The sequence below is a fragment of the Cladophialophora psammophila genome, assembly GCF_000585535.1.
Source record: "Cladophialophora psammophila CBS 110553 chromosome Unknown aczJe-supercont1.47, whole genome shotgun sequence".
NCBI classification, from domain to species: Eukaryota; Fungi; Ascomycota; class Eurotiomycetes; order Chaetothyriales; family Herpotrichiellaceae; genus Cladophialophora; species Cladophialophora psammophila.
This window is the reverse complement of record NW_006912968.1, coordinates 37,703-65,011: the sequence shown is the minus strand read 5'-3', so window position 1 is coordinate 65,011 and position 27,309 is coordinate 37,703. Positions and strand designations below refer to the sequence as shown.

The window sequence follows — 27,309 nt, the reverse complement described above, 5'->3', positions numbered from 1 at the left end:
GCAGTAGGGACATCCGCCTTTGGCAGCCTCAAGTAACTGTTCTGACTTTTCGACCACTATCTTTCCGAATGGCGTTCCATCCGGGATATTGTACTCCGCTTTGGCCCATGGTCTTTGAAGCAAGCTGCCATCTGGTGGAGCTTGGGTTGGGTCAAAATTACAGCATACCAGGCAAAGTGCACGTGGTTTAATCTGGATCAGAGCTCTTGGATCGTCAATTGAAGTTGACGCTGGTTGTGCCAGTTGCTTGCTAATCTCGTGAAGTGGAGAAGAGGCTGTGACACGAAGTGTATTTGTTCCAGATGGGCTAGGTCGTTGAGGAACATTTCGATTCTGCCTTTGAGAAGCCAAAGACCCGAAATTCTGGTTTTGCGGAATGGGTTGTGAAGCAGGTTGTTGAGCAAGGCGGGGAGTCGATGCTGGCGGAGCATATCCTTTGGCATTGTTGGGCTTCAATGCACTCCGCTCTTCGTCGTGCTTCTTCTTTCCCTCCAATCTTCCAAAAAATGCTCTTCATCTCTGCCGAGTATGATACTGCCGTTGTGACCTGGCGATGTGATAGTTCCGATGTTCAAATGCTGGTGCTGGGAACTGTCATCGCAACGGGGCTCGAGCGCGTTCACGGGTTTATAGCTTGGTGCACTGCTTTTGGAGCCAATCTTGAATAATTTTAGTCGGACATGATTGCGGCATGGCAGAAGCGCGCGCCACTGAACAGAATCCAGAGCTAGATATGCAGCCTGAATTCGAATGTACACGACGCGGACTGCAGCCCTTGGGTGTTGTTGATGTCAACAAAAGGACATGCTTGGCGCGAAGAACCAAGCCGGAGGATACAAGGATCAGGTATGTATTTTTGGCGTTATGTGAGCACCAGCCAGGCTGGACTCTATTGGCACGGGCAGACGTAAGCTCACAATCACTCCAGAGACATTGGCGTTAGAAGTCATGCATTGTGTACATGGAACTCCTACTTTCATGGTCACTGACTTTATGTCTGCGGAACAAAGTGCTTAGGTAGGTGCTGTTCACCACCGCTGGGGAGTCAATTTCCAAGGTTAAACGGTTTTAAGCATCAATTAGGACGGATGGTCCAGGGGGTATCTCAGGGTCATCAACATCGTGAATCGTCACATTATGGTGGTGGTAGTCCTCGGGGAAGGTTTTCGTTTACCCCTTTTCCAAGGGGGCTAGGGCCGGTCAGATCAAAGCTCATCGTCTTCATCTTCACTTGCCGTCTCAATCTCCACAGCCTCTGTGTCCGGCTCTTTCCTAGGTCCTGTGTCTGCCCCGAGCTTCAACGCGTCGTTTTGCTCAGTGTCGTTTTCGGCCTTGACACTTCCCTCTCTCACCTGCATTTCCTCTCTCTTGATCTTGACGTCCTCTTGGTCTTCCTTTTTGGCTTCTTCTTTCTTCACATTCCCACTAGAGCTCTCGGACTTGACAAGTCCACGAAGCACATCTCTCCTATAGCGATAGAATCGATCGAGACACTCTCTTCGTTGCGCTTGCGTCCAATTCTCCACTACCAACGCAAAGGACACCACGTCGTCTCCGTAGCCGGCCCATCTGGCCATGCTGCAGAATTGTCGTTTCCGGACGGCTTGAGGTGGGCGGTACCTGTATCGCACGTTGCTACCGTCGGGCGTGAGAGTTCCGTCGTGCTGGTCTTCGTGATATGCATGGTCGTAGACGGAGTCGTAAATATCCTCGTCCTCACCGCTGTGTCGGGATTGTGATGCGTCATCCAAGAATACTTTGGCTTGTTGCTCTTGGGTGGCCCAGTGTCTGTTGTTGGCTGCGGCTTCTTCGGCTCGTTTAGACAGGAGCGCCTCGACTTTCGAAGAGCCAACCACTTCACTGTTCTCATGCGTATACGACACACCAACAGAGGAGAGGATGGCTTGGACTGGATCATGTTTTTTGACAGCCGATTTCGTTACACCGAAAGGTGTTTTTGAGCGGGAGCGAGATGATCGGCCATCCTCCCCAATGATTTCAGCCGCGAGTTGGGACATTGCTGCGTCTTCCGAATCTGGCTCAGCTTTTATTCGACGTGGCGCACCACCTTCATCTTTGATAGCGTCTTCTTCGGCATCAGTGTCGCGTTCGTGCTCTTCAAGCTCAAGATTTGCGACCCGGACGTCGGCTTTCGACTCTGCAATGTTGGTCTTGTTCACGATGTCGCGCAGGACCTGATTCTCGTTCTGGTAGGCGAAAAGATTCTTCAATCCAAAGATCTCCCCTTTCTGATCCTTGCTATCCTGCACACCTTGGAAATAACGTCGCTCAGATGTTGCGTTGTATCCAATATTGGCTTGCTGCTGCTTGTAGATCTGGCGAGCGTACACGATCTCTTCCAGAGTACCTTGACTGATCAGGCGAAATACTTCTACGTCCCTCGTCTGACCAATTCTGTAAGCTCGATCTTGCGCTTGCAAGTCGTAGCTGGGATTCCAATTCGGATCTACAATGACAACTTTGTTGGCCGACGTAATATTCAATCCAACACCACCGGCCCGAGTACTGATGAGAAAGACAAATTGTGTCGGGTCGCTGTTGAATTCTTTGACAGCCGCGTACCGATCCTCATATTGCATGCCTCCGTCAAGATAGTTGACATTGAATTTTGTGCTGATGAACAAGTTCTGCAACATCCTAAGCAAGCGGACACTGTGCGAGAAGATGAGCACCTTGTTACCACCTTGTTCATGCCAGAAGGTGAGGAGTCTCTTCAGCACTCGCCACTTTCCGCAATACTCTGGGTTGCCAGTATGCATAATGCTGTCACGGGTTTGGTAGATCTCCTTCCACTTATCGGGCATTGCGATCTGGAGCATCTCGAGATCCTTCGCTTGTTTGTCCATTGGATCCGATCCTTGTGGGATAAGAATCGCCAGATGATTCGATAGATTTCGAAGGTTTGCGATTGCAGGAAACACCCAGCTTTGCCATGTGCTGCCGTCGTCCAGCGTCATCCTGCAACACCATCCCGCTTTTTTCTTCCTTCCACACGTACAGGGATCACCGCTTGTTTTGATGTATTGGACGATGTCACTGTCGACAAAATTTTGATACGCTTTTGCCTGAGTCACTGTGAGAGGGCAGAATACCACGCGATCTGATTTCTTCGGCAGTTGGTCTTTGATTAGGGTTTTTGTCCGTCGGAGGAAGAATTGTGGCAGAAGATTCTGAACGAGCATCTTTGCCGTTTTCCTGGCTCTTGCCAGTTGATACTGGGAAGCATCGTGGCTTTGGCCCAACTTGAGCGGTATACAAATAGAATTCTTCCACGTCGATATCGGTCCAAGTTTGCCAGGGTTGGTCCAGTTGAGAAGTGTCCATAGTTCTTCGTACTTGTTCTGGATTGCGGTTCCTGTGAGACCGATACGGCAGAGTGCGTTAATTTCGGTCATCGCTTTGGTGGTATCTGATTTTCGTTCTTTGATGATATGGCATTCGTCAGCAACGACGCAGTCCCACTGAATCATGTTGATTTCCCCCTTGTTGGCTCGATAGGTGTGGTAGGTCGTGATCATGACTTCCAACATACCCGCTTGTGCTTGCAAGAACACATCGTGTCTCTGCGATGCACCACCGTGGTAGAGATCGACATGCCACCAGCCCCAACGGCGAAATTCATCTTTCCAGTTCTCCATGAGCGTACCTGGGCAGATAATGAGAGTTCTCGGGTACCACTGATTCGCTCGTCGCATCTTTCTCATTCTCTTCTGATCACGTTCATCCCCAGTCTTGCCATAAGCTACGGTCAAGAATGCAATCACTTGTACAGTCTTGCCCAAACCCATATCGTCACCAAGAATTCCGCCCTTCTGATAGACAAAAAGTTCATGCATGAACGCCACGCCCTTGACCTGGTATTCGCGCAAGAATTGTGCGATTGGAGCAGGGATGAGACCAAGTGAATACCGCAGTTCAATATCCTTGTATTCTCGAGACGCGCTTGATGGGGGAAAGTCCGGCCGCTCTCTCAGCTCCTGCAGTCTCTCAGTATCCGAGAATTCCACATTGTCATATGTGGGCGGCAGGGCCAAGCCACCTTCTTTCAATTGCTTTGCTCGCTCGTCAAATTTTGCTCTTCGATTTCGGACGTGGTCCGGCATGGTCCATTCCATGAGATCCTCGTCCGAGTCGGAGTTGCCGTACTCTCTTACTTTCCGGCGTTTCCTGGTAGGCCCACGTCTTCCGACTCCTGTTGTACCTGTCGCCTTTTTAGACTTCGAACGAGGAGCAAGCTCATTGTCGACAACGTTGGCAATTGTAGCGGTCATCCTTCTTCTCTTTTTTTTCTTTGGTGTTGTGCTCTTGACCATCTCCTCTCCATCTTCCCTCCATTCCTGCTCAAGCCGCTCAAGTTCTTCATCGGCGGAATCGTGGAGAATATGTCTAGCTAGAGCAGGCTCAGAGCGAGGTCTCTTTTGTGTATTTCGATCGTCGTACCCTATTGCGCGGTCTGAAATTGCCGCCTCGCTGGCTGTGCTTGAACTGGCATCAGTCATCTCATTTAAATTTCTGTTTACCTTGTCTGCGACGGTTTCGGCGTTATGAGCACCTTCTCGTTGGATGCGCGGGGCATCCAGATCGTCGTCTTCACTGTCAGTGAAGACCATCTTGAGAGCAACGACGGATTAAGGACTAAGGACCGCATGAAGAGGTCGAGACATTCAAATACACGCTGGGAGACAGACACTCGGTTCCTCCGTATCATCACGATCAGTGATATAGACGAGGGGCAACGAAGGCAGCAGCGCAGTGGAGCGTGCAGAGCGTGCAAAGCGTGACATGCGCGACGAGGGATGACGCGATGTCACATGATATGTATGCCAACCTCGCAATCCCACATTGTGTGGCTCTCGTGTCGGCTTTCTCCAAACAACATCAGGATCAACCACGAGCCGAGTCGCAATGTGAGCGAGCAGTCAGTCGCAGACGTCTCGGCAGTTGTATTTTGTTGCCAGGCCTCCGTCGGAAAGTGGCCGTCCCATCCGAAAATCTTGCAGCCCTAATGGCTAATTGCTCCATTACAAGTCAGCAGTGCCCGCTCCAACATTTGTCTCATCCAACGCTTTGAGCATGGCTAGGTCGACTCCTCTTCAGACACATGTGCGATTGGGATCGCAGCCAAGCATCCTTTCGTACATGATGTTTTCGGCAGATGGAACACCGTGAACAATCCCCATGGGGAAAACTCTCTACTCCAATCTGATGGTAAACAACTTCCCCACATCAATGTTGGTGGAAGACTCCACCTTCAAGTTCATGCCAGAGACATTTCCTTTCTAGCCCCACGATGTCGATCATCTATTGATATTAAGGGTAGGGGGATATCCTGAGAGCTGGTTTTTTCATGGTGGCAGCAAACAGGCCTCAATCGGATACTGCAGGAGCAACGGAAACAACTTAGGATATAAAATAGCACATTTCTCGCCGCCAACCCTCAAACGAACAATGGGTTCCATGTCACACATGAAGTTGCGGCGAACCCCGCTGAAAAACTCAGGGTCAATCGACCATCTCGAATATGTCGACGTGACGCCCATCATTGGGCGTGAATATCCTACTGCAAGACTCAAGGACATGTTGAATGCCCCTAACGCAGACGATCAGATTCGAGATCTTGCCATCACTATCTGCGAGCGCGGTGTTGTTTTCTTTCGCGCGCCTCAAGACGACTTAACCGTTGAAGAGCAGAAGAGAATCACGTATCTGTTGGGCAAGTTAACGGGCAGACCTGAGGACCATGGCTTGCACGTCCATCCTCTTTATAATGACCCCAACAACATTCCCATGGCAGACGGGACCACGGATGAGAATATGTGAGCCTCCTTGACATGCGAGGGCCATGGGTACTAACGAGGAGACAGCTATGTTATCAACTCGGAAGCCATGAAGAAATTATATGCAACAATGAAGAATCGACCGAACAGCACAAGCGAGCCGAAGGACTTGAGCCGGGAATGGCACAGTGATTGTTCGTTTTTCGCACCGACAGTTCCGGACACATTTGGCTGACAGTGACGTGTCAAAGGTCTCTTCGAAGAATGTCCTGCAGATTTCAGCTTCTTGCGCATGCAAGATACACCACCATCTGGTGGAGACACACTTTGGGTGTCTGGCTATGAACTGTATGATCTCTGCCCAATTGCTGCTCCCTTTGATTCCATTGACACCCGTTGCTCTTAAGCTACGAGCGCCTCTCTCCACCCTTCGCCGCTTTCCTCGAGACTCTGACTGCCACCTGCGCTCAACCTGTTTTCAAATCTGCATCCGATGCCGGCGGCTACGAGCTAATGTCGCCCCGCGGCTCGCCCTTGAATGTCGGCGATAAATTCGCCCCTGTGCATCCCGTCATCCGCACCCACCCAGTCACTGGATGGAAATCCCTTTTCGCGGGCGTTGGATTACACGTCACACGAATCAACGATGTCTATAACTATGAGGATCAGATTATTCGCGACTATGTCCTCAGGCTTATCACGCGCAATCACGACTGTGTGGCAAGAATGCATTGGACGAAGCAGGCTTGTGCCATCTGGAGCAATGCATGCACTTTGCATGCCGCAACGGTACGTTGTCATCCACTATTGTCGCTATTGTCCACGTGGGAAGTCTTTGAATTTCAGGCCACGCCTCTTGTGCGCCAGAACGGAAAGGCTTAGCTAGCCCCCTTTTGAGTCTTAGCCTTGTCCAGCATCCAAAGTGTTTCAACACAACCCCTCAACCCCACGATATACCATGTATTGAACTGACAAAACTGCGCCCTCCAGCCTGACACTCACTTGGTGGACGGAGTCAGAGTCGGCGTACGCGCGTCGGGCGTTGGTGAGAAGCCATATCTTGACCCAGCCTCCACGGGAAGGAGGGAAGCGCTCGGGTTACCGAAGAACTGAATGGCTATAACAGCTATAATCGGTTCACGGATTTGAGAAATTCCCGGACCACTTGCAAGGAGACAGATACCGGTGCCAGGGAGCGCCAACCCGCGTTCCGTCCCACCAAGAACTCTCAGCGTCGAGGCCAGAAACGGAGTGCACTAGATACATGAATTGATATCCAGATAGCAGATTTCCCGCTTTGCTCAATGTTTTGTTGGCTGGCAGTATGGTTTGAATAGATATCGGTATCTGGGTAACAATCCCTACAACACGGTGATGCGCTCGTCCAACAGACCCATCGTAGCATTGCTTCGTCTAGCTATGTATTCGGCCGTGGCCCTTTCGTCGAGATGGTGCACTGCATTTGCAACACACTGCAACACGACGCAAACAAGGCTGAGAGCTAAATTGATTTGTTCGTTCACACTCATCAATCTGGACCGCCCCGACCTAGGGTCTTGTACGAGTACAGCCGGGCGTATCTCGTCCATCTGCACATCTCCCCAAGCGGACACAGGGAGCCGTCGGGATTGGGGTTGGTGTGAATCGCGACGTGCATTTACTGGCGTCTTCGCAGAAGCACACCGGCAGGGGGGTCCGTCCACTCCAACAAGCCTCGTCTCTCTTCCGGAGGTTCAACTCTCGGCGACAGCAGCGTCCTTGATAGTCCCATCACTCTTGATGACGACATGCTTGTACTCCAAGCTGGCCTTCTTGGGATTTTTGGCCTCGAACAGCTCGTCGAGCTCCTCCAGGCTGCGGCCGCGCGTCTCGACGAAGAAGAGGTAGATAACGAGCACGCCGAACGCGTCCCACACTACATACAGGATGTAGAAGCGCCACCCGGAATTCGCGATCGCCACCGGCGGCACGTACGTGTTGAGCACGTTGACGCAGTTGACCATGAAGTTTAGGTACGCCATGCCTACAGTACAGTACATTCGTCAGTCGGTCGGCCTTGCGGAGGAGAGAGGAAATGTGGGGCGAGAGAACGGTGAAAAGTGAAGGCAATGGAGTGAGGGACTTGCCTTTGGCCCGTGCGGTAAATGTCAGGACTTCTGCTGGGTAGAGCGACTGCATGGGCGTCTGTGCAAAGATGTGGTCAATCAGCGAGAGCCGCCCCCTTCAGAAGCGCAGGATGAGCGAGGCAGGCCGCGTAACGTACCCATGCAAAGGCAAAGACGACGAGAAAGACGTAGAGGAAAGCCACGCCAGTGGCGCCCACCGCAGGCTTCCCTGCCTGGTTGGCGGTGCAGGCAGTGATGATCGCGACCGACGCGGACATGCCAGCACTGGAAACCATCAAGACCTTGCGACGACCCAACTTCTCGACGAACCGCAGGCCGCAGAGAGCCGCGACCATCATGATGGGCGTCTGAAGCGCATTCAGCAACAGTTGCGTGTGCACGCTGGTGATGCCAGCCGTCTTCGCCATGAGCGGGAAATAGTAGCTCGTCGGCGGGAGATCGAGTTGACCGAACCACGCGATGCAGGTGACCAGGAACGTGCGATATCGTGCGGCCCTCGTGTTGAAGAGTTCGCGGAAATCCCAGAAGCGCTTGTCCGCGCCGTCCATGCGGATGACCTCCATCATTTCTTCGAGCTCGACCCGCGCGACGACCGAGTCCCGGTCGCCGTCACCGTGGTACTTGACCAGCACGGCTTTCGCCTCTTCGATTCGGTCATGAGCTAGGAGCCTGCAAAGTCATCACAAGGTCAGTCAGTCCACTTCCAGTGGTGCCCATATCTTGCCCGGTTACTTGCCATCGAGGCGTCTCCGGAATAAACCAGACGCAGCAAAGGATGATTATGGACGGGAGACCCTGCACCGCCAGCGGGAGTCGCCATATATACGACGACTCGGTGTTGATGTAGTACAGTCCATACTCGAGCCACGTCGAGATAATGGTACCCAGGAAGAAACAAGCTTGAAAGCCGCCTGTGAGCTGTCCACGATACTTCGGGTACGCCATTTCGACGACATAGCTTGGACCAGCGGTCTGCACGAGGACGGCGCCCATTCCAAGAATGAACCTTCCGCCCTCGAGCGTCGCGAGGTTTTGGGCAGCTGCTTGCAGAATAGTGCCAACGATGCAGACGGTTGAGCCGATGGCCATACCCACCCTCCGGCCGTATTTGTCTGAGCAGGGTCCGGCGAAAAAGGAGCCAGCCACATTGCCAATGACGTACAGTGCCGCAATCAGGCCTTGGTTGTTGGAGTTGATGCCGAAGAAGTCGATGAACGGCGGCATCGCGGACAGGCCGCCTGAAATTCGTGGTGAGCACAGTGCCTTCGCCGTGCGTCAAGTGCGTGATCTAGTACATACCAAATGTGTTTGCATCAAAACCATTGGTCGCCGAGCATAAATATGCCACGAAGATACAGGCATACAGTTTCAGGAAACTCTTGCGTAGTGGTCTCGGCTTCTCTTGCAGAAGCGCCTCTTCCATGCGCGAGGCGTGTATGCGTGCGGTGCCCTGAACGTCGCCATATTCGTGCTGTTGCTGCCGTCCGGCGGCGACGTCTTCCGAGTGCGTGATGTCGTATGTCTTGGTATCCATATTAGTACAGTCCTCTTTCTGAGAGGAATAGAGGACTGGCTGCGTACAGAGCACACTTGGCGCTCATGTGTGCTTTATGCTCCCACTTTGTGGCATCATCGAGTCCATCGCCAGTGCACGATATAGCCTAAATAAATGAAGCACATCAGGCTTATCAGGGCACCGCAGAAGATCAAGCACCGTGTTCATGGACGGAAGCGATCTGCAGGCAAGACAATATCCCAACCTGATCTGCCACATCGCGTCGCGGTATGTGGGCATTGTCAACTGGTGATGTACGGCACATGCGATTCACTGTACCGGCGACTTCCCGATAGGAGCTTCGACGGCAAAACAGCCATATAGGCAGAATTTGGGCATTCGTCGGGCGGTTATGCCGGCATTGACACGGCAGACCAGGACCGCATCATAGCCTGAACAGTCGCGTCGCATGGAAAGACCTCGGTGGGAGTGGTGAGTGGGATCTGTGCGCACGGATGAGTTGATTCCCCCAACGCGGAGTGTCGGCTAATGATGGGTTTTGCGGGGTTGACTATGGCGATGGGGTGGTACTTTTGGCTGCAATAAGTAGATTGATAATAAATGGTAGCGATATTGACCAGAGAAGATGAACCAAGCACGGATGCATGAGCATGGAGAGTGTAATAGAGTCCTGTGAAGCACCATATGTCGCTCTTGTCACACCGCCACAACCTCACCCCATTACCGCCCCAAAGGTTGCAGCCGTTGAGCGCCTCATCCCTCCGGATGTCCTCGAAGCAAGTCCATCTATCGTGATTGGGTGCTGTTCGGGTCGATCACTTGCTCACAGCCTCATTCTTGGCCTGTTGCTTGAGTTTTCACGCCCCTTCTCCCATAGATAAGTGTTGCAGCACACTGTCCCCTACGTGGTCCATGAATCCACTCGGCTGAATTAAGGCAACGAAGGAGAGTGTAATGGCACTTCCGCAGCTGAATATGAGTTCGTTCTTATGCTGTAGTTACCATCCAGCGATTCGGGCAGAAGTCGTTCCCATTCTGGCTGGAAAATGAAATCCCGCGATGTGTGGTGAAATACTTCGATATGTATCTCAGGGGTGATCACTATAGCTTCACGATCTCCCTGTCGGGATTCGTAGTCAGGGAGCCAACCTTTGATCGCGTTAGTGCGAGGCGCTCGAGTGGTCATTGCCGAACTGTTGGTTCCCTACTTCGTCTCCAGACTCACCAGCCCCCGGCCTGTTGCCAAATCCACTGCTTGGTTTGCTCAAACTCGCACTCAAGATCTAAAAGAGGTAATGATAGGAGCTCAGACTAGCCACCCATTTTCATCTGATTCATTCCTCTGGTTTTTGGCCGTATACGACATATCTCAGACCAACGAATTAGTCGCAGTGGAAGAGGGCTAGGGGGCATACTCACATGGGCCAGTAGGAGTGAATTCTTGTATCCCGCAAATCTTTTCGTACTTGTACAAGGAATATCCGGATTTCCTCTGCTGTCATTCCCAGTGCTGTTGTCCAAAGTCGAACCGTGAAACCATCCAGGCCTTCGAGCATATTGATCATATTCCAAATTCCTATTTCCTTCAGAGTTTGGTCCTTCGGCCAAGGGTTGACAGGCCACCTAAAAATCTCTTGTCTCACTCCCGTAAACCCAGCTTTGACCATCCAATCCCCGTACTTGGCAGTCCAGGAGGGATCTCTTCTGAGTCGTGCACAAGCTTCCATATATGTGTCATTCCACGTCCCGTAAGCTGTTCCTTCGAGGGTGCCGTCGTCACATAATAATGGCATGTAGAGGTCCTGCATTTCAAACCATCCACCAGGCTGCAACGCGTGAAAGGCGCGTCGGAAGAGCCTTGGGAAATCGGCGCTGGCAGTAAGGAGCATTCTTCCGTGGATAAAATCAAACTTTCTATTAAAGGTCCACCGAGTATCAAAATCGTCAACCTCAAATTTGCAATTTGGTGGGATAGCATGCGGCTGGATTGGACTTAGATCGATGCCCAAAACATTGGATTCGGGATGCTGGTCCGCAAATCCGATCGCCCATATGCCCGTCCCGGTCCCTAGGTCGAGGACTTCCTGCATTGGTCCTTGAACAGGGGCAAGAAAGAGCTTTCGGCCTAATGTAAGAAGAAAAATCTCGTGCTGTAGATCCAGTCGTTCTTGCTCAAGGTCGTCCTCGGGGAGGATGTAGGAGCCGTCTTTGTACCTATGGTAGGCCCTACCATTTTCCTGCACGCTCTGGATCAGGCTAGAGGCAAGAGAGTGCGTGTAGGTCGACAGATCGTCTCCAAGAGCAGAGTCAACCTCGTCGGCCTCAATGTTGACGTCTAGCTGACGTGCCAGGGTCTCTGACGAGCCCATGTCGCAGTTCTGCTAGCCGGCCGAAGCCCCAGTGATAGTAATGGCACTAGCTAGTGGCGGTTAATACGGCAAGGTAAAAGGGGGCCGGATGGTAGATTCAAGCAGAGTTTATTACTACTACTAATATCCCGACTGCTGTCCATATGATGGGGAAGGGCAGTTCAGCAGATTATCGGGGCGGTGAAGAGGACTCGCCTGGATATGCATTGCTGGCTCGCTTAAGCACACGCGCAGAATGACCGCTATGCCTGTCTCAACTCGTTCGAACCGAGCAACAGTGTCGCACGCGATTGGAGTAAGAGACGTTTCTGTTGACCCCAACCTGGGAACATCTGGTGCCAGTGAGCTGCGAGATGCAAGATTCAAGTCCGAGGTAATCCTTTCAGTTAGAAGCCTGCCAAGATGCCAAGAGGATGTTATCTCGGACTAGTGCTCGGCTTACCTTCTGCTTTTTTTTATGAGACTCTCGGGAATGGAGAAGACCCCCGCAGCCTCGTCAACTCTTGAGATTCAACGAAAGAGTGGAAACAAGTCGGAAGTCTTTTCTAACCCAAACGGCAAGGAGACCAATGTTCTATTCTCAGCTAGACGGAAAAATCTTGGAGGCAAGCATGCAACGCGTTGTTCTTCCTGATCCTTGTACTTTTCAACGAACGCCACAGTGCTTTTGTCGAAGGTCCTGATGTGGCCATTCTGAACTGATTTGGTGTTTAAGCATTCTTATTGACATAAGCCACCGGTCCAACGTAGACGTGTCTCGCGCGGATAACATAGTAAGCCGAAGCAAGCAGCACCACTCCTCCGTATACGGCACAGGCCCAATTCATTGCCGCTGCCGGTGGATTTGGCATTGGAGGGAAAAATGAGAAGACATAGACCACGGCGCAGAAACAAAGCGCGGCCACATTGATCCCAAGGCCAAATTTGCCGAGAGAAAACTTGGACGGGAGAAGAGGCAGGCCACGGATCCGCCTCCAGGTTATGCTGCCGATCGAGGTCATATAACTCGTGATCAATGCAACTGTGCCGATGGACATGATGATGTTGAAGGCAATCGAGGAGCCAATATTAATGCAGTGGAAAACGCATGAGCAGAAGGCGGAGACAATGATGGCGTTGACCGGCACGTCGTACCCAGGTGGTACCCGGGACACCCAGCGGTGGAAAGGAACACCCTTGTCTCGAGCAAAGGAGAAGAGTTGACGGGAAGAGCCGGCCATGGTGGTTAGGTTTGCACACACGTTGAGTATGATGAGGATTGTGGTAAGACCGACAGCGCCTCCGCTGGACTCGGTAGCCGTGGCGAACACTTGAATGACAGGATAACCCGTCAGCGATGCGAGGTCATCATCCAGGTTCCCCAGAGTGTAGAGGAAGGTGCTGACGCTGTTTTAGCAAGAAACGACCTCTTAATGAAGGACATGGCCACTTACACAAGCATAACGAATCCGAGAATTCCATTCACGGTTATGGTCCAGATCATCGCCCTTGGGAGGATTTTCGAGGCGCTCTTCAACTCCTCGGCCATATGAGCAGCGGCATCGCCTCCGACTAACGCACCCGCGTTGGTGATCATACCGACCAGGCAGGCGACTCCGACTGTGGATGGTCAGCTGGATTCCCTCTGCTAAGCTTCTGCGAAACTTACTGCTCCCCCAGCCATTGGCATCAGTGAAGGAGGTCCACACTTCAGAGCTTGGAGTACGTGGAGCCATAACCCAGAGAGGTACCACAATAGCCACGAACCCAGCAATGTGAAGCACCAGGATGATTCCCTCGACCAATGGAAGGTGGTTCGCGAGGAAAATATTGAATAGGGCCACACAAATGGTGATGGCCATCGCGATCAAGGTTCCATGCCATCGTTGAGGTGCATACGTATCGGGATTGTTCAAGATGATGACGCCTTGGATCATCGTCCCAGCAACGAATGCGCCGATAGTTGTTCCAATCTGATAACCGAGGATGCCAAACCACCCGATGAAATACGACAACAATGCCTGGACACTTGGAGGAGCAAATTCAGAGACCCAATGATATTGACCGCCTTGTTGCACAAATATGTCAGCGTTGGTCTTCTCCAGAAATGCCCAAAGCAATCGTACCCGAGGTGGGAGCCATGGAGGCCATTTCGGCCATTGAAACACTGATAAGAATGAATCCAATGTACACCGCGACGAAGGTCCAGATAAGTCCTCCAGGGCCGCCATTGCCCAATCCGAAGGCTAGAGTCGACAGAATCGTCTCCCAGGTGCTCATGATGATGAGAGCAAAGCCGAAGATAGACACGAAACCAAAGTTACGCTATTCACCTGGTCAGAGACTCGCATCCGAGACCAAGTAATGCTGCTCACTGACCTTGAAGACCTGTTCTTTGCCCAATCGCGCCATAGCATTCCTGTCTGCCACCGTTCCCGTCTTCTCACCGAGGACGACGCCATCGTCGTTGACGTCCTCGGTGGGGTCAATGCTGTATGGGATGGACTTGTCCATTTCGTAAGATTGTGCTGTGAAACGGTTGCAAAAGGAAGAAAGAAAGAAAGAAAGAAAAGCAGAACAGAGAGAAGATCGCATGGAGAGAGGGGGTAGAACAGGTCATGATTCCTCGAAGAAGTCTTCTGCAGGGTGACCTTTCCCGGTTAAGGAACCCCCCAATCCCCACATGGCACGAGGCACGAGGCTCAGTAGTTCAACTGATGGAAAGACCTGTCGAGTCTCTTCAGGACCTGGAAGCGTGGCCTGGAAGAAGACCGATCCTTCAAGCGAAGGGTCCTACTTCTGACTATTTCACGGAGCAGCAAGACCTCATTCCACGCGGCGAGATTAAGCCACATGGAAACTGGTCGGTTGCTTCTCTAGTCGAGGAAAATGGGTGGCTGATTGGCCGCGAGGCGGGATATCAGTATCCCAGACGACTGTGGCCAACACAGCTGCATGAGCTACTAAAGCTAGTCCACCACTGAGATCCCTGTGATCTTGTGGTCACTATCTCGGTGTATCCACCACCCATCCCTTGCTGTTGAGTCTTGACCGGAAGAGAAATGACCTCCGCAGGGTCCTGTCCCTTGACGCTCCCTGGCCACATGGTGCCGCGTCGATCAGTTTGAACGGTTGCTACCCTGGAAGCGCATCCAAAGAACAGTACGGAGCACATACAGTAGGGGAAATAGACGAGTCTCCAGCCAGCGTCAAAACCTGGCCAAGTGCGAGGCTAGGAAAAGTGCGGAGTATGAGGATGCCCTAGGGCTCACAAGGACGGAAAATCCGCCGGGAAGGCCCCATATCCTTGTACCGAGTACTTGACGGAAAAAGTTAATCTCCCTTGTAGCGACTGACTGTCACATTTGCTCGAGCTCGAGACTCCAAAACATCATCTCGTCTCTTGAACGTGCCAGAGAGGCGTGTTGGGTACTTGGCGGAACCGCCGAAACCGCCGAAACCTACACCGCGTAAATATATATGTCACCGCAGCAGGGGTTTCAGATCAACATTTGGGGATATTTCACAGAGGATGGCATATTTTCGTTCTACCGTAGGTATATCGCCCGCTAGGTATGACGGCAATACGGGCGGTTGTCGAGCGAACTATTATCTCTCATGAGCACAGACAGGATGGCGCAAGCTCCGCAAGAGAAAACTCGCTTCCTCTCGACCTAGGCCGCGGACGGCGCGGCGGTATCCATGACCGCCTTCGGCTTTAATGTTTTGAGAGGCGAATGGTAGGGCATCATTCCCTGTCTAGGTGGGTTTCCGCGCTGATCATCCTGCCCCCGTCACAATCACGGCCCGCAGTTGGGCGGCAGTGGCTGAGGGAAGATACGCCGGGGCAATGGCAAGTGGGTTCCCGTGCATAAGGGCGACTGACTGGTCTGTGTGCTTGAACTCGAAGTACGCACGAGGACTCCCTCTGCACCATACATGGAAAAACCGGTTCACTCGACAGCAATTTTAAGAGCCGATAGCATCCTGGGTTACGTTGGTAAAAATTTCCTAGTCCTGCCGAGGCGCCTCTGCCAGCGCCCAGTGTTTTCCCTAACCACTCGTTACCCATCCTGGGCATACATGGGTTCAAGTCGGCTGAAGCAAAACTGAAGACTCAGTGGCCCATCCTCGGCTCAAGGGGATATCCTACGGGAAGCTAACTTTGCATAGCGTACCTTGATGGCGCGGCCTGCTTGGGGCCATCAGCTGAGTAGAGGCAAAACATACAAGGCATCACGCTGCAAAGGAGGAGTTTTGCAGTTTCGGACCCTGGCCCAGAGAGTCCCATGTCGACAAGGTATCATGTCGTCCATGGCCAGTCAGGAGCCAGTCACCAAAGTCTTTGGCCCAAGGTACAAACAAGGTAAGGAAAAGATCTCCTGCGCTAGCGTTGCGCCCAACCTTGCAGTCTCTCAGATGATGGAGTGTCATAGCCCAGTGCCAAAGACAACTGGCTACTCGCTTGCACCCTGTTGGGAGTTTGCATCCTCACATATAGTACCCCGACATTGCCGGAAGAGGTACCTTCAATGATCTCGAGCCTCAGCCATCAATATGAGTGTGTCTGCAGGTGAGGTGCCCGCCTTGGGCCCGCGCCCTTACCACCACACCGACAATGACCATCGGGGCATCGTCTTGACAATGAGCATTTTATTCATGGTCTACTCCCTCATGGTGCTAGGAATGCGCCTGGTGAGCAAGTTCAAGAATATGGGCATCGAAGACTGGCTCTCTGTCGCTGCCACGGTTTGTTCATTGACATTTCTGTTGTATTTCTGGACGGGAAGCTGATGATCGGCAGGCTATCGCAGTTCCACAGTTCATATCCATCATGGTAGCAACAGTCGACGGTGGCTTTGGTTCTTCGTATTCGCTGCTTTCCCCTAGGGATACAGAAACTGTCGCCAAGGTACACCCCGAAGACACACAGTGAATGCAGATTCGGGCTGATGGAGATTACCAGTCGCTTCGAGCAGGAGACGTTCTTTTCCTGTTAGCCCTCTTCGTTGGCAAATGCTCCGCCGTCTGGCTTTGCAGGCGCCTTTTCGCCGTTGGACAGCATCAGAAACATCTGTACTGCGAAATAACTATTGCTCTCTGTGGAATATGGTGGATTGGATCCACCATCACAGTCACGGCCGGATGTACATCCAGCGAAGTCATTCGATCGAGCACGGAAAAGTGCTCGGGACTGGTGAGTTTACCCCAAGAACACTGCTACTGCTATAGAAGAATCGTTGACCGAAGTACAGGTCACACGCTGGACCATCATTGGCTTGTTCGATGCGCTGCTAGAACTAATCATTTGGGGTCTTTCCGTCATCGTCATCTTTCCATTGCATATGAGTGTTCAGAGAAAGGTTCAAGCGTCCATGTGCTTTGTTCTCCGATTACCGTAGGGGAAAACAACTTACATGAGCCCGCACAAACACATGCTAACCGGCCGCAGGATCATTATCCTTATCTGCCTCCAAATCAAATACGTCTCAGACTTCAACTCAGCATCTAACGCCGGCATCGCGCTCACACGACCTGTTCTTTTTCGCCAGGCTGAGGTCGTCTACTCCTTACTCTCCGCTGCTATCCCGGCCTTGAATCAGTACCTCCGCAAGTTCGACACAACGCAAGCAACCGTGTTTGGATACAATGCCGGCCAATACGGCTCTGGCGGACGCACCTACCAAATGGACTCGCTCGGTGCTCAGCGGTCCAAAACCGAGGACACGAAGAACTACACACGGATGGAAAATGACAAGGCCGACGAGGTCTTGGGAAAGAGCACGGGCATCAATTTCTGCCCTCCTAGTCACACACAGTATCACGCGAGCGTCGAGGGCCCGCACAATGAAGGCATCAACAATGACGGCATCAACAATGACGGCAGATCGAATGCTTCGCACGAAGAAGGCTCACTTGGGAGGCATAACAGCGACGAGTTCATCATTCGCAAGGACGTAGAATACACAATTCGTCACGAACAACGATGAATTAAGTGTCTCTTCATCCATGGCGTCGCGTTGGGCATCATTACCCAAAAGTTTACCCTGGGAGAAGTTTGGTATAAGGGGGAGGACATTCCCTCCCTGGACAGGAGGCATGCTTTCCGATGGAGGACATCGCTGACCCGACTTCTTTCCCTGTTTTGTTATTGCATCATAGAACGGGTTGGATTGATAGGCGGCTTTATAAGTTCATGTCCTGCGGCGTCTCAAGCCTGGACAAACGAATATCCAACTCTATACACAGATTTGTTGACACCAATACGCCCGAATCAAAGGCGGATATCGTGTCGAAGAGAAAGACATAGCCAACATTCTCAGAAGAACCGCATTAGTGAGGCCCGGAGCCTCTTCAGAGCCTCCCAACGTTAAATATTAATCTACCTAGGGATCACTGCTACTTGCAATTCGCGTCCGCGCCGTTCGATCCAGAGCCGTACGAGTCTCCCCTTTTGGCGCCCCTTTTCCCGCTACAACGGTCTATTGCCGAGTCGGGGGAAATCCCGTTGAGCGATATTGCAGCCACAGTAAAACTTATTCCGCCGCGTCTTGTCGAAAATGGCCGTTAAGGCTGGGGGCCAGGGGGGGCGCTGACTGCGACTGAAGGAAGTCGACTTTAACAATAAGGTTTTCAACATCCGGGGGGGGAATGAGAATCGTTTCCGTGGCAAAAACGCCGCCCGGGGGGCAGAAGTGACCGATCTAACTCAATTAACTAACCGGGGGGCCCCAAGCCACCCAGCCCTCAGCACCCCATGGCGGAGAGTGAGTGTGACATTCTTTGCGAAGGGGGCTAGTCACTAGACCCGGACTAGCAGTAGTGCGTGATGGCTCGGTAAGGGCAGCGGACCAGGATGTTGGCGAAATGAACTACAAGTACTACTATTTACTCGTAAAAGCCGACGAGGACCTCGTACTATTCGTGCCACCCCGTAACACTGAAAGATAACATTTCAGGAGTCAAGATCCATCGAATCCACCCATTTACAGTACTCGGTACAAAAGCTGTAACTCTGAAATAAGGGGCCCCTGCCTGCCTGCCTGCCTGCCTGTCTAACAGCCAGTCAAGGTACCTAGGAGGAGGGCATTCAGATACCATGAGAGCATTTCTTACACTCCTCCTTTAAGTTCTTACGCACTACCACTACAAGTACTGGAACTATTTCCCGGTCATCGGTGAAAAAGCCAGAGAAAAAGGCCGTATCCGGAAAAGACCCTGGCCCCCCAATATGCCTGTCCGGCGCGCCGCAGCGGCCGACATTCCCGTCATGGCCGCGGTTCTCGCAGCATCTTTCGGGCCGGATCGCCTCTTCCAAGTCATGTTTCCTTTCCAGCAACAACATCCGGAGGACTTTGAACGGGCGCTGCGCGAGAGCCTCTGGCTGTCATGGTACAACTACCGGAAGGTGTTGATGGTCTCGTATGAGGTCGAGAGTGATGGTGTTGAGACAGTCAGTCAGCAAGACGGGTACGCAGATGATGAGCGACAAGCCTTGCTACCGTCGCCGAGGCCGACGGGCAAGTCAACCGTCAGAGGACCAGGCCACACCATCACTGGCATCGCTGAATGGGAACGGGCTGGGGAGGGATCGTTCCGCGTCCATAGACTCTGGGGACGTTGGGATCCGCGTGAGTTCGAAGAAGCCATCCATCCCCCAATGCAACCACTGATTTATTGAAAGTGCTGTGTGGAATGACTAACTAACATCGTGTTTGACATGCGCCCTCAGGCCTCTTGATAAAGCCCATCCTGTCCACATACTACCGACTCCGGAGGCTCATCCTCTTCCCCAACAAAGCCGCCGTCCGTCCAACGGCGGAGAACCCGCGACCACTCACGTACTGGGCGCTGGGCGCGTTGCTGCTCCCATTCAGCACGCAGTTCATGGACGCGCCGCACCGCCTGACCCACTGGTCGCTTGAGATCCTCGCCGTGCACCCGACTTTCCAAGGGCGGGGCTACGGGCGGGAGCTCGTCGAGTACGGGCTGGAACACCTGGCGCGACGTGATCCGGTGACGGGCGCGGATCTGCCCGCGTGCGTGATGGCTGCCGCGGGCAAGGAAGAATTCTACCGCAAGTGCGGCTTCAAGGAGCTTGTTGGCTATGTGAGCGAGGCTGAGGACGGCAAAGGGGGCGAGAACCCGTTGAGGAGGAATGGAGTCGGTGGAGGGGCGGTGTTGTGGACTAGGTAGATGGGAATGAAGAGCCAGCTGTTGAGATCGTTCTCATATACATCCGGCGTGCTAGTAACACTGGACACGAAAGGAGATAATGATCATCGGCCTTTGTTGCCTCCACGTGGAAGCTGTTGCGAAGCAAGCACCTTTGGGAACCCTTTGCTTGTTTGCCGAAAGGCCATCAACTCCAGGAAGCACCTACCAAAAGGTACTACATACTATGCAGTACTTCTAGTCGTAGTACACGACCCTCCACTTAAGGATCGATCGCGTATCGACCCCGATAGAACCACGATTAATCATAGTTTAACAGTCCTCGATGAGAATTCAGCTCAAACAACACCCTAATGTCTAACCGGATAGATTTCGTTGCGGTAAAGATATGGCGACATCGTGAATTCCTGGCAAATCGATCCGTCCCGCCCATGCAGGGTCTCCATCGCGACGAACATAAGCTGGTCTCGCGTGAACTCATCGAGCAGTCTGATGTTCACGCAGAATCCCACCTTACCTTCCTCAAGACGAGCCCAAGCTTGAAGAGGTACGTTCTCCGCCTCGTACTCCTTGCACTCGCTGAAGAGAATACTCGCAGAGATCGGAACTAGCCCCTTTACAACGCCATCAGGCGGCGGTGGATCCTCGACGAGTCCAACTGCATCCTCTGGCCGCCATTGGCTTCCAGGTTTGCTCAGTTGAACAAAGATTCCACACATTTGGCGAGTGAATTCCACAGTTGCTCTGCGCTCGTCAGTTTCTCGAGGCCGTCGCTCCCTCATCGTTACCACGCTGGTGACTCCCTGGCCCGTGAACTCCGACATTTGAGTTGCGGCATAGCGGGCAAGACCAAGAGCCATGTCGTATGCGGTAAGGCCCCTCGAGTCGATGACACCCGGATCTGCGCCATACCGGATCAGCAGCTCTACGGCGTCGAGACTCGGGCAGAATGCCCCAAAGTGTAGTGCTGTGGCACCATTCTTGTCTGGTGCATTAATGTCCTCCCCCATCTCGGCGAACCATTCGAGGACTGTTTTGAGCACGGATCTGAAGTCAGCTTTGTTGCTCTAATGTACTGAAGTCGTCAGCACGAGTCTGGGATTGTGAAAGAGGCCAATTTGCCCACGAACCGGACGATTCCACCACGACGTGAAGAGCGTTGACACCCCTCACCGGGTCACAGACATACTTGCTGTGCTGCGGGCCGAGATTGAAGAGAAAATGTAGCTGGCTCAGCATATTTGCTTTGAGAGTTTTGATGACATGGAACAGCGTGGTAGGCAACCCATCAGCCTCGGTATCCTCATATGAAGCAAGTATGTTTGCAATATCGTATGCTCTTTCATCCACGGCATTCCAGAACTGGGTTGGATAAAAGAAGTGATCGTGTTTTTTATCGCAGAATGGGGCGCAGGCAGAGGGTTCTCGATAATTGACTACTTCTTTTATGGTGCCGTGTTCATCCAAATACTCGATGAATGCCAATGCGATGGCAAGCTGTGAGTGTCCCTTGTATTGGATTGTTAGACCAAGCACGGTGTGTGCATCGTCAAGGGATAGAGGAGCAGAGATCTTGAGAATCTTCTTGAAGACGTCAAGTTGGGACCACTCCGCCGCGGAGGTCAATGCTACCATCGACCATTTTGCTGAACTGAACTGCGCAACGACCTGGGCATCCAACAATGCTTCTACAAAGTCGACACTTCTAGCTGCAATGGCCACAATAAGGACTGTTTCGAACATGCTTGTGGTGGAACTAGTCGGTCCGACTTGGTGGTTAGCTGCCTTTATTAGGGAAACGAGTCGTTCCTGAAAGGCGTTCCCAAACTGTAGGAACCTTGAAGCTGCTTCTCCCTGAGCAGCTCCACGGAACGCTTTTTCGACGATCTCGTTTCCAGCTTTTTGGAGAAGTCCAATCGTCGTGGTTGGCTCACCACAGTCGATCGCACGAATCAGGGTGAGAAGGTCCTTACCAAGTCTTTCTGGTCCTTTGAAAATGTCGATCACTGCGTATTAGTCAGTGAACTGGCGCCGTAGTTTCTCAGAAATGGCCTCACTTTTGGTTAGCAAGAGTGATACAACATCCGGACAAAGCGCTACAATAGCATAGTCGATGGCTCTGAAACCGTCCTCGTCTATGGCGTCCACATCGGCGCCGTTGGATAGGAGAGCTTCGGCCACCGCTTGCGGATCATCTCGCTCAAATGCCCACAGCCAATGCAATGGAAACCTGCCCTGCTTATTGGCAACTGTGACTTTCGTCCGAGCCCATTCATATGTATCCAAGAGCGCAAGCACTTTCTCCTTTTCGCCAGCACGGCAGCACATATACAAGGCAGTTTCGTTGTTGTAGTTGACGGCCCCACTGGGAAAACAGCCATTCTCAAAGCCCATGGTGAACTCTTGGACGGAAAGGACGGGCAGGAGTCGAAGAACCAGAGGCATTGTCCCTCGCGCAATCCACTGGTATTCGACACTTGGACCTGCAAAGGTCTCGGCATCTAGCTGTGTGTAGCAGTCTGGAGCTTCGCCAAGTTCAGCGTAGCCACTGCTATTGAGTTTCTGGAAACTTCTTTGATAGGCTTCAGGGTCATCACGGCGGAGGGTGCGGCATGCTACAAGCCACAGGAGCATTCCAAACCGTGGGCCACTGGATACTTGAGCCTCGAGTGCATCTTGAATACGGTCGTTTCTGGCGAAGAGAGGATCCACTTTTAGATCTCGGAAGTTCGAAACAGCCACGAGAGCTGGCACATAGCCTCCATGAGCGCTAGCTTTGAGGTACTGGACGGCCGTCTCGAAATCAAAAGGTACGCCATAGCCGTGCAAATGACATATAAACATCTGGTAAGCGCAAAAGGAGACTGAGGCAACATCACTCAGTGACAGCGTATTCATCTTGTGGATATTTGTGGCCTGTAGAGAAACAGCAGGGCTGGCTTTGACCTTCAAGTCTTGCAGAATCTGTGAGGAGAGAGCCGAATCTAGCTTTCTCAGTAGGGATACGTAGCAGCATTAGGCGGCGTTGATATGAATCCATTGCTATCCTTACTGATGCATCATGGACGTTGAGCTGGACAGGCTGCCCATTGACGTTGAATATCTCGTATCTCTGTTTGAACAAAAAGGAGAGAGACAAGTTTGAACTGTCGATTTAGAAGAGTGACTGCGGAGTAGACAGATGAGACATACCTTTTGTCTAGCGATACCGGGCTCCCGGCTGTGGGAATAGTCGCCTCCTCATCGTAGCCAACCATTACAGCTCTTATGGTGGCGATATCCGTTGCACGGTCTTCGGCTCGACGCCTGAAAGTCATATCAAGCACCTCGGAAAGCCGATACTCATCCGTTCCCTCCACATGGTCGATGAGGGTTTTGAGGGGACGAAGTAGCAGGTCATCGGCATTGTCTCTTATCTTGGACTTGATCCAGGCCTCCGCTGATTTACTATCTTGATCCGCCGATGGGGTGACTTCAGGTGCTTCGCTGGGACTCAACACAGCGGAGAAAACGTATTGACCGTTGAGAGCGATCTCACATGCAGTAAGCCCGAAGGCGTAGATGTCAGAACTGAATGCTACGCTCGTCGACAATGTCATAGTCCCGTTCTGCTTTGCGATGAACGCTTCTGGCGCCATATACTCTTCAGTCCCACTCAGCATTTCGACCTCCAGAATTGGTGCTCCGCGAACACTTAAGGGAACAATGACGGAAAACCCAAAATCTGTCAGCTTAGCCACCAGCCGTGTATTGGAGTCTTCCTCGAGGAGAATGTTGTCGCACTTGATATCGCCGTGAATGACATTGCTCGCGTGTAGAAAGACCAAACCATCCAGAATATCTTTACAGAAGAGCATTTTGGTTCGCCATGGCAATTCCTTGTCATCCGTCTTAGCGCGCAGATAGTCTCGCAGGTTTCCTCGTGTCGCGCATGATTGTACAACCACAGGTCTCATGTAGTCAATGCCGCTGACATCCTGGTGCCTCTCCCAGGCGATACCGAAGAGGTTGATGAGATTCCTATGATTTCGCAGAGAAGTATGACTCAGAATTCGGAGCTCATGTATCAATGAGCGATGAATCCGCGGAAACTGGGTAGATTCTCTTATTCCTGGCCTTGTTCGTGGAGGCTTAAGCCTCTTGAGCGCTATCACTGAACCTTCAATCCAGCGAGGTCGAGCTGTTCCATCAGAGAATGGCTGAAACTGGGAGTTTGACCTTGCAATCGCAACAGAGATGTCAAAAGAAGCGCCGGAGGTGAGATATTTCTCATCCCTCAAAAGACCAGAAAGGTCCTGGAAGACCTGGACGTCAAGTTCCTTGAGAAGAATATGAAACTTCGATGTGCTGAGAGTCTGTGCTTCATATTCAACCGGATTACGCAAGCCGTTCAGGGATTGATTGACTCTCGATGCCGGATGCATTGAGAGGTGATGGCGAGGAAACGCCAACAAGCATGAATACTCCAACGGCTGAATTTGCGGATTCTGGGTATCGTGCCAGACTCAAGAAACTGATAGTTGGTCCAAAGTGTCCTGGGTAATCCCGGGTGTTCTGATATTTGGTAACAGTTCGACAGTGGATTCCATAGATTCTGGAGTTGGTATATCAGGTCCCTGCTTACTGGCAAGATCGTTTTCGAGTTCCGCAAGTATCTCGAGAGGACGAGCCCGGGCTAGGAGTCGTGGATTGAAGTAGAACACACGCCATATTGTGTCCTTCTCAACCTTCACGATCCCTGGTAAAGTAGTCTTCATAGAGTTCCTTCAGGCTCCGCTTGCCCGGCTAGGGCAACGGATTCGTGCAAGGGTGCTGAGATTCATCAACGAAATATTAGAGCAGTACTCCCTACTCCGCATTCCAATAAACCTGCCTCCATATGGCCATTATACGGAAAGACTGGTTGAGTCTCTTAGGAAGAGTGCCGAACTACCCAAGAATGTCCAATTTCCTGCGAACAGCGAGACGGTCAATGGGCGCCAAGACCCGTCACGTGTCATAGCTTGGTACGGACAAGGTACGGAACGCCAAGAACACAGTGAACGCCAATCACAAATGACGAAAAGACTCGGTTGTTTATTCATGGTTCCTCTTTACAACAGCCTCGACAGATCTCAGAAACCTTCCACCCCTGCTGCCAATCGACGCTCACATAAAAGAATATATTGTAGCGGGTCTTCTAGGCATCAATAGGCGCTAGCGCATATAAATAGAACAACCTTTCTCATTTGTGGCTAACGAACTAGCGTTATCTGCGCAGCAGCTGAACGAGCAGACTCCACGGGAGAGGTGGCCACTGAAGCAGCAGTGTTCACATTTTCGGCCGCGATCACTCACTGGACGAAGTTAACCGATCTCTCTCGCAGCAGAACTTCTAACCCGCAGTTCTTCACTTTCCCTGTGACAAAAGTTCGTGGGTCTTGTCAGCTCTTGCTGAGGGCCTTGGGATTAGGGTCCATGGCAATGGAGGGTATCAGCTTCGTAACTGGCCTTCCTGGTCTAGTGACCGCTTGCGCCCAGATCTACGAGCTCACCGTCACGGCAAGGCGTATGGGAGACGAAGGAGTCCTCCTTGTCTACAAGACCGTTATTGAGCAAGCGAAGTTCCAAGCATGGCTGGAAGACGCCGGATGGTTAAGTGACTCAGGTCCAAACAGGTCGCTTAGACCAGTCATGCAAAAGGTTGTCTTCGACACGTTGCAAGCCATCAAGCGTGAGTAATCACCGCCACCATAGATCTGGTGACTGAGTCCGCTTACCAGAGGTCTAGTCACGTTGAAAAGTCTTGGTGGTCTCATCGACAAGTACGAGCTGGACGAGGGAGGCGAAGTGACCAGTCTGCACTTTGCGTTACCTGATAAATTCTGGAAGTTTGCACCGTCCGCGTCAGGAAAATCCGCCGACGATCGATCCCGAACCATCAGCAGAAGAAATCGCATCAAACGGCTGCTTTGGGCAGCTGGGGATGCACAGCTTGCTAAGTCACTGATCGACGACCTTCGAAAATTCAATGAAGATCTCCGGGCAGCAAGTGGAGATATGCAACGAGCTACTTTCTCAACATTGCCATCCAGGGTCCTTCTCAAGTCCTCGACGACGACAACCTCAAGCGGCTTATAGAAGCGTCTGCCGAGGGCGAGCCTGACTTGAATAGATGCGCAGCCATCAAGAAGGAGGTACTCGACACCATCAAGGGTGGCCAAAATCCTCCAGATCCAAAGTCGCCGATGCGAAGAGGCATGGCCACGGTCATGAACAAGGAACCGGGCGCTCTGGCAAGCAGGAGGCTCGCGACCTACTCTCCGCGAGGCGGCAGTCAACAGACGGTGGTTCTCGAGGACAAATCTTACGCCTCCAACAACGACGGAGAGTTTACTGAGAAACGAGTGCAAGAGATCTCACAGATCCTCGCAGTTACCCCCAAGCCGGAAAAGCTCCGTATCCTGGACTGCCTGGGATATGTGCCAATGCGTCAAAGGGGGTGCTTCACTTTCATCTACAACTTTCCGACCTGGGCAGATCCAACCCAGAAGCCAATCTCACTCGCTGAAATCCTTCCTTCTGGCACCAACAGTCTCAAGAAACCTCCACTGGGTACTCGGTTTGATTTGGCCCGTTCGCTGGCGAGCTCCTTGCTTCTCCTTCAGGCTTGCGGGATCCTGCACAAAGGCTTGAAACCCGAGAACATCGTGTTCTTCAGACTCTCACCCAAACCTGAGTATGACTTGTCTCGGCCGTACATTGTTGGCTTCGACTATGCTCGGCTGCACATGACACGGTTTGTCTCTGACGACATGGAGCTCCGGGAGTGCGACCTGAGTTATGCTCATCCTGCCTACAACTTCACCAGGAGCCAGCGCTATGTGGAGATCTTCGACATCTACAGCCTCGGCATCTTGCTGCTGCAGGTGGGACTATGGATGGACCTCTTCTCGATTTTGAAAGAATGGACCGAGGCTGACGAGAAGGAGCCTACCAGTCGCGTCGACCTCCAGCAGGCCATTATTCACCAGATACGGAAGCTGGAACCTGAGGTCGGCGAAATTTTCACGAGAGTTGTAGCTAGGTGCGTGACGAGCGATCTTGGGAACGAGGGGCTAGCGACGGAGATCAATCATAGTGCCATTGAAACCTTCCTGCGAGAGCTTCAGATAGATACCAGCAAAGCCCATGATGAGGTTCAGAGGAATCTGGAGAGAAACATTGTGCTTACCCTGGAGAAATGTATTGCTTAGAGAACAACAGTCGTACCCTCGGTCTTGGACCTCGTTCCAGATGTAGCGAGTTCACCCTCGCAATATACAAAACGCCAGTTGAGGATTCAGACATCGGAGGCGATCATGACG

At 52.2% G+C, this 27,309-nt stretch overlaps 10 protein-coding genes across 10 annotated transcripts; 4 read left to right on the top strand and 6 right to left on the bottom strand.

Moving 5' to 3' along the window:
- Positions 1 to 1,205: 1,205 nt before the first annotated feature.
- Positions 1,206 to 4,631, bottom strand: A1O5_13357 (uncharacterized protein; the record flags this gene model as incomplete). The annotated part of the gene is made up of 1 exon (XM_007753923.1): positions 1,206 to 4,631. One exon carries the CDS (start codon positions 4,629 to 4,631, stop codon positions 1,206 to 1,208), a length of 3,426 nt encoding a protein of 1,141 aa, XP_007752113.1.
- Positions 4,632 to 5,469: 838 nt separating this feature from the next.
- On the top strand, positions 5,470 to 6,680 carry A1O5_13356 (uncharacterized protein; the record flags this gene model as incomplete). Its single annotated transcript, XM_007753922.1, has 5 exons — positions 5,470 to 5,837; positions 5,886 to 5,992; positions 6,050 to 6,146; positions 6,206 to 6,587; positions 6,645 to 6,680. The coding sequence occupies 5 exons, from the start codon at positions 5,470 to 5,472 to the stop codon at positions 6,678 to 6,680; spliced, it is 990 nt and encodes a 329-aa protein (XP_007752112.1).
- An 851-nt stretch (positions 6,681 to 7,531) lies between these two features.
- A1O5_13355 (uncharacterized protein) lies at positions 7,532 to 9,458 on the bottom strand (the record flags this gene model as incomplete). The annotated part of the gene is made up of 5 exons (XM_007753921.1): positions 7,532 to 7,713; positions 7,826 to 7,982; positions 8,062 to 8,585; positions 8,626 to 9,162; positions 9,224 to 9,458. The coding sequence occupies 5 exons, from the start codon at positions 9,456 to 9,458 to the stop codon at positions 7,532 to 7,534; spliced, it is 1,635 nt and encodes a 544-aa protein (XP_007752111.1).
- Positions 9,459 to 10,855: 1,397 nt separating this feature from the next.
- A1O5_13354 (uncharacterized protein) lies at positions 10,856 to 11,809 on the bottom strand (the record flags this gene model as incomplete). Its single annotated transcript, XM_007753920.1, has 1 exon — positions 10,856 to 11,809. One exon carries the CDS (start codon positions 11,807 to 11,809, stop codon positions 10,856 to 10,858), a length of 954 nt encoding a protein of 317 aa, XP_007752110.1.
- Positions 11,810 to 12,519: 710 nt separating this feature from the next.
- A1O5_13353 (uncharacterized protein) lies at positions 12,520 to 14,302 on the bottom strand (the record flags this gene model as incomplete). The annotated part of the gene is made up of 5 exons (XM_007753919.1): positions 12,520 to 13,189; positions 13,243 to 13,408; positions 13,458 to 13,856; positions 13,915 to 14,113; positions 14,168 to 14,302. The coding sequence occupies 5 exons, from the start codon at positions 14,300 to 14,302 to the stop codon at positions 12,520 to 12,522; spliced, it is 1,569 nt and encodes a 522-aa protein (XP_007752109.1).
- A 2,130-nt stretch (positions 14,303 to 16,432) lies between these two features.
- On the top strand, positions 16,433 to 17,778 carry A1O5_13352 (uncharacterized protein; the record flags this gene model as incomplete). Its single annotated transcript, XM_007753918.1, has 5 exons — positions 16,433 to 16,537; positions 16,593 to 16,700; positions 16,755 to 16,985; positions 17,044 to 17,186; positions 17,241 to 17,778. 5 exons carry the CDS (start codon positions 16,433 to 16,435, stop codon positions 17,776 to 17,778), a joined length of 1,125 nt encoding a protein of 374 aa, XP_007752108.1.
- A 1,241-nt stretch (positions 17,779 to 19,019) lies between these two features.
- Positions 19,020 to 19,984, top strand: A1O5_13351 (uncharacterized protein; the record flags this gene model as incomplete). Its single annotated transcript, XM_007753917.1, has 2 exons — positions 19,020 to 19,419; positions 19,521 to 19,984. The coding sequence occupies 2 exons, from the start codon at positions 19,020 to 19,022 to the stop codon at positions 19,982 to 19,984; spliced, it is 864 nt and encodes a 287-aa protein (XP_007752107.1).
- A 329-nt stretch (positions 19,985 to 20,313) lies between these two features.
- On the bottom strand, positions 20,314 to 21,706 carry A1O5_13350 (uncharacterized protein; the record flags this gene model as incomplete). Its single annotated transcript, XM_007753916.1, has 2 exons — positions 20,314 to 21,010; positions 21,090 to 21,706. The coding sequence occupies 2 exons, from the start codon at positions 21,704 to 21,706 to the stop codon at positions 20,314 to 20,316; spliced, it is 1,314 nt and encodes a 437-aa protein (XP_007752106.1).
- Positions 21,707 to 21,976: 270 nt separating this feature from the next.
- On the bottom strand, positions 21,977 to 24,387 carry A1O5_13349 (serine/threonine protein kinase; the record flags this gene model as incomplete). Its single annotated transcript, XM_007753915.1, has 3 exons — positions 21,977 to 22,927; positions 23,016 to 23,109; positions 23,156 to 24,387. 3 exons carry the CDS (start codon positions 24,385 to 24,387, stop codon positions 21,977 to 21,979), a joined length of 2,277 nt encoding a protein of 758 aa, XP_007752105.1.
- Positions 24,388 to 25,426: 1,039 nt separating this feature from the next.
- Positions 25,427 to 27,198, top strand: A1O5_13348 (uncharacterized protein; the record flags this gene model as incomplete). The annotated part of the gene is made up of 3 exons (XM_007753914.1): positions 25,427 to 25,676; positions 25,734 to 25,944; positions 25,980 to 27,198. The coding sequence occupies 3 exons, from the start codon at positions 25,427 to 25,429 to the stop codon at positions 27,196 to 27,198; spliced, it is 1,680 nt and encodes a 559-aa protein (XP_007752104.1).
- Positions 27,199 to 27,309: the final 111 nt, after the last annotated feature.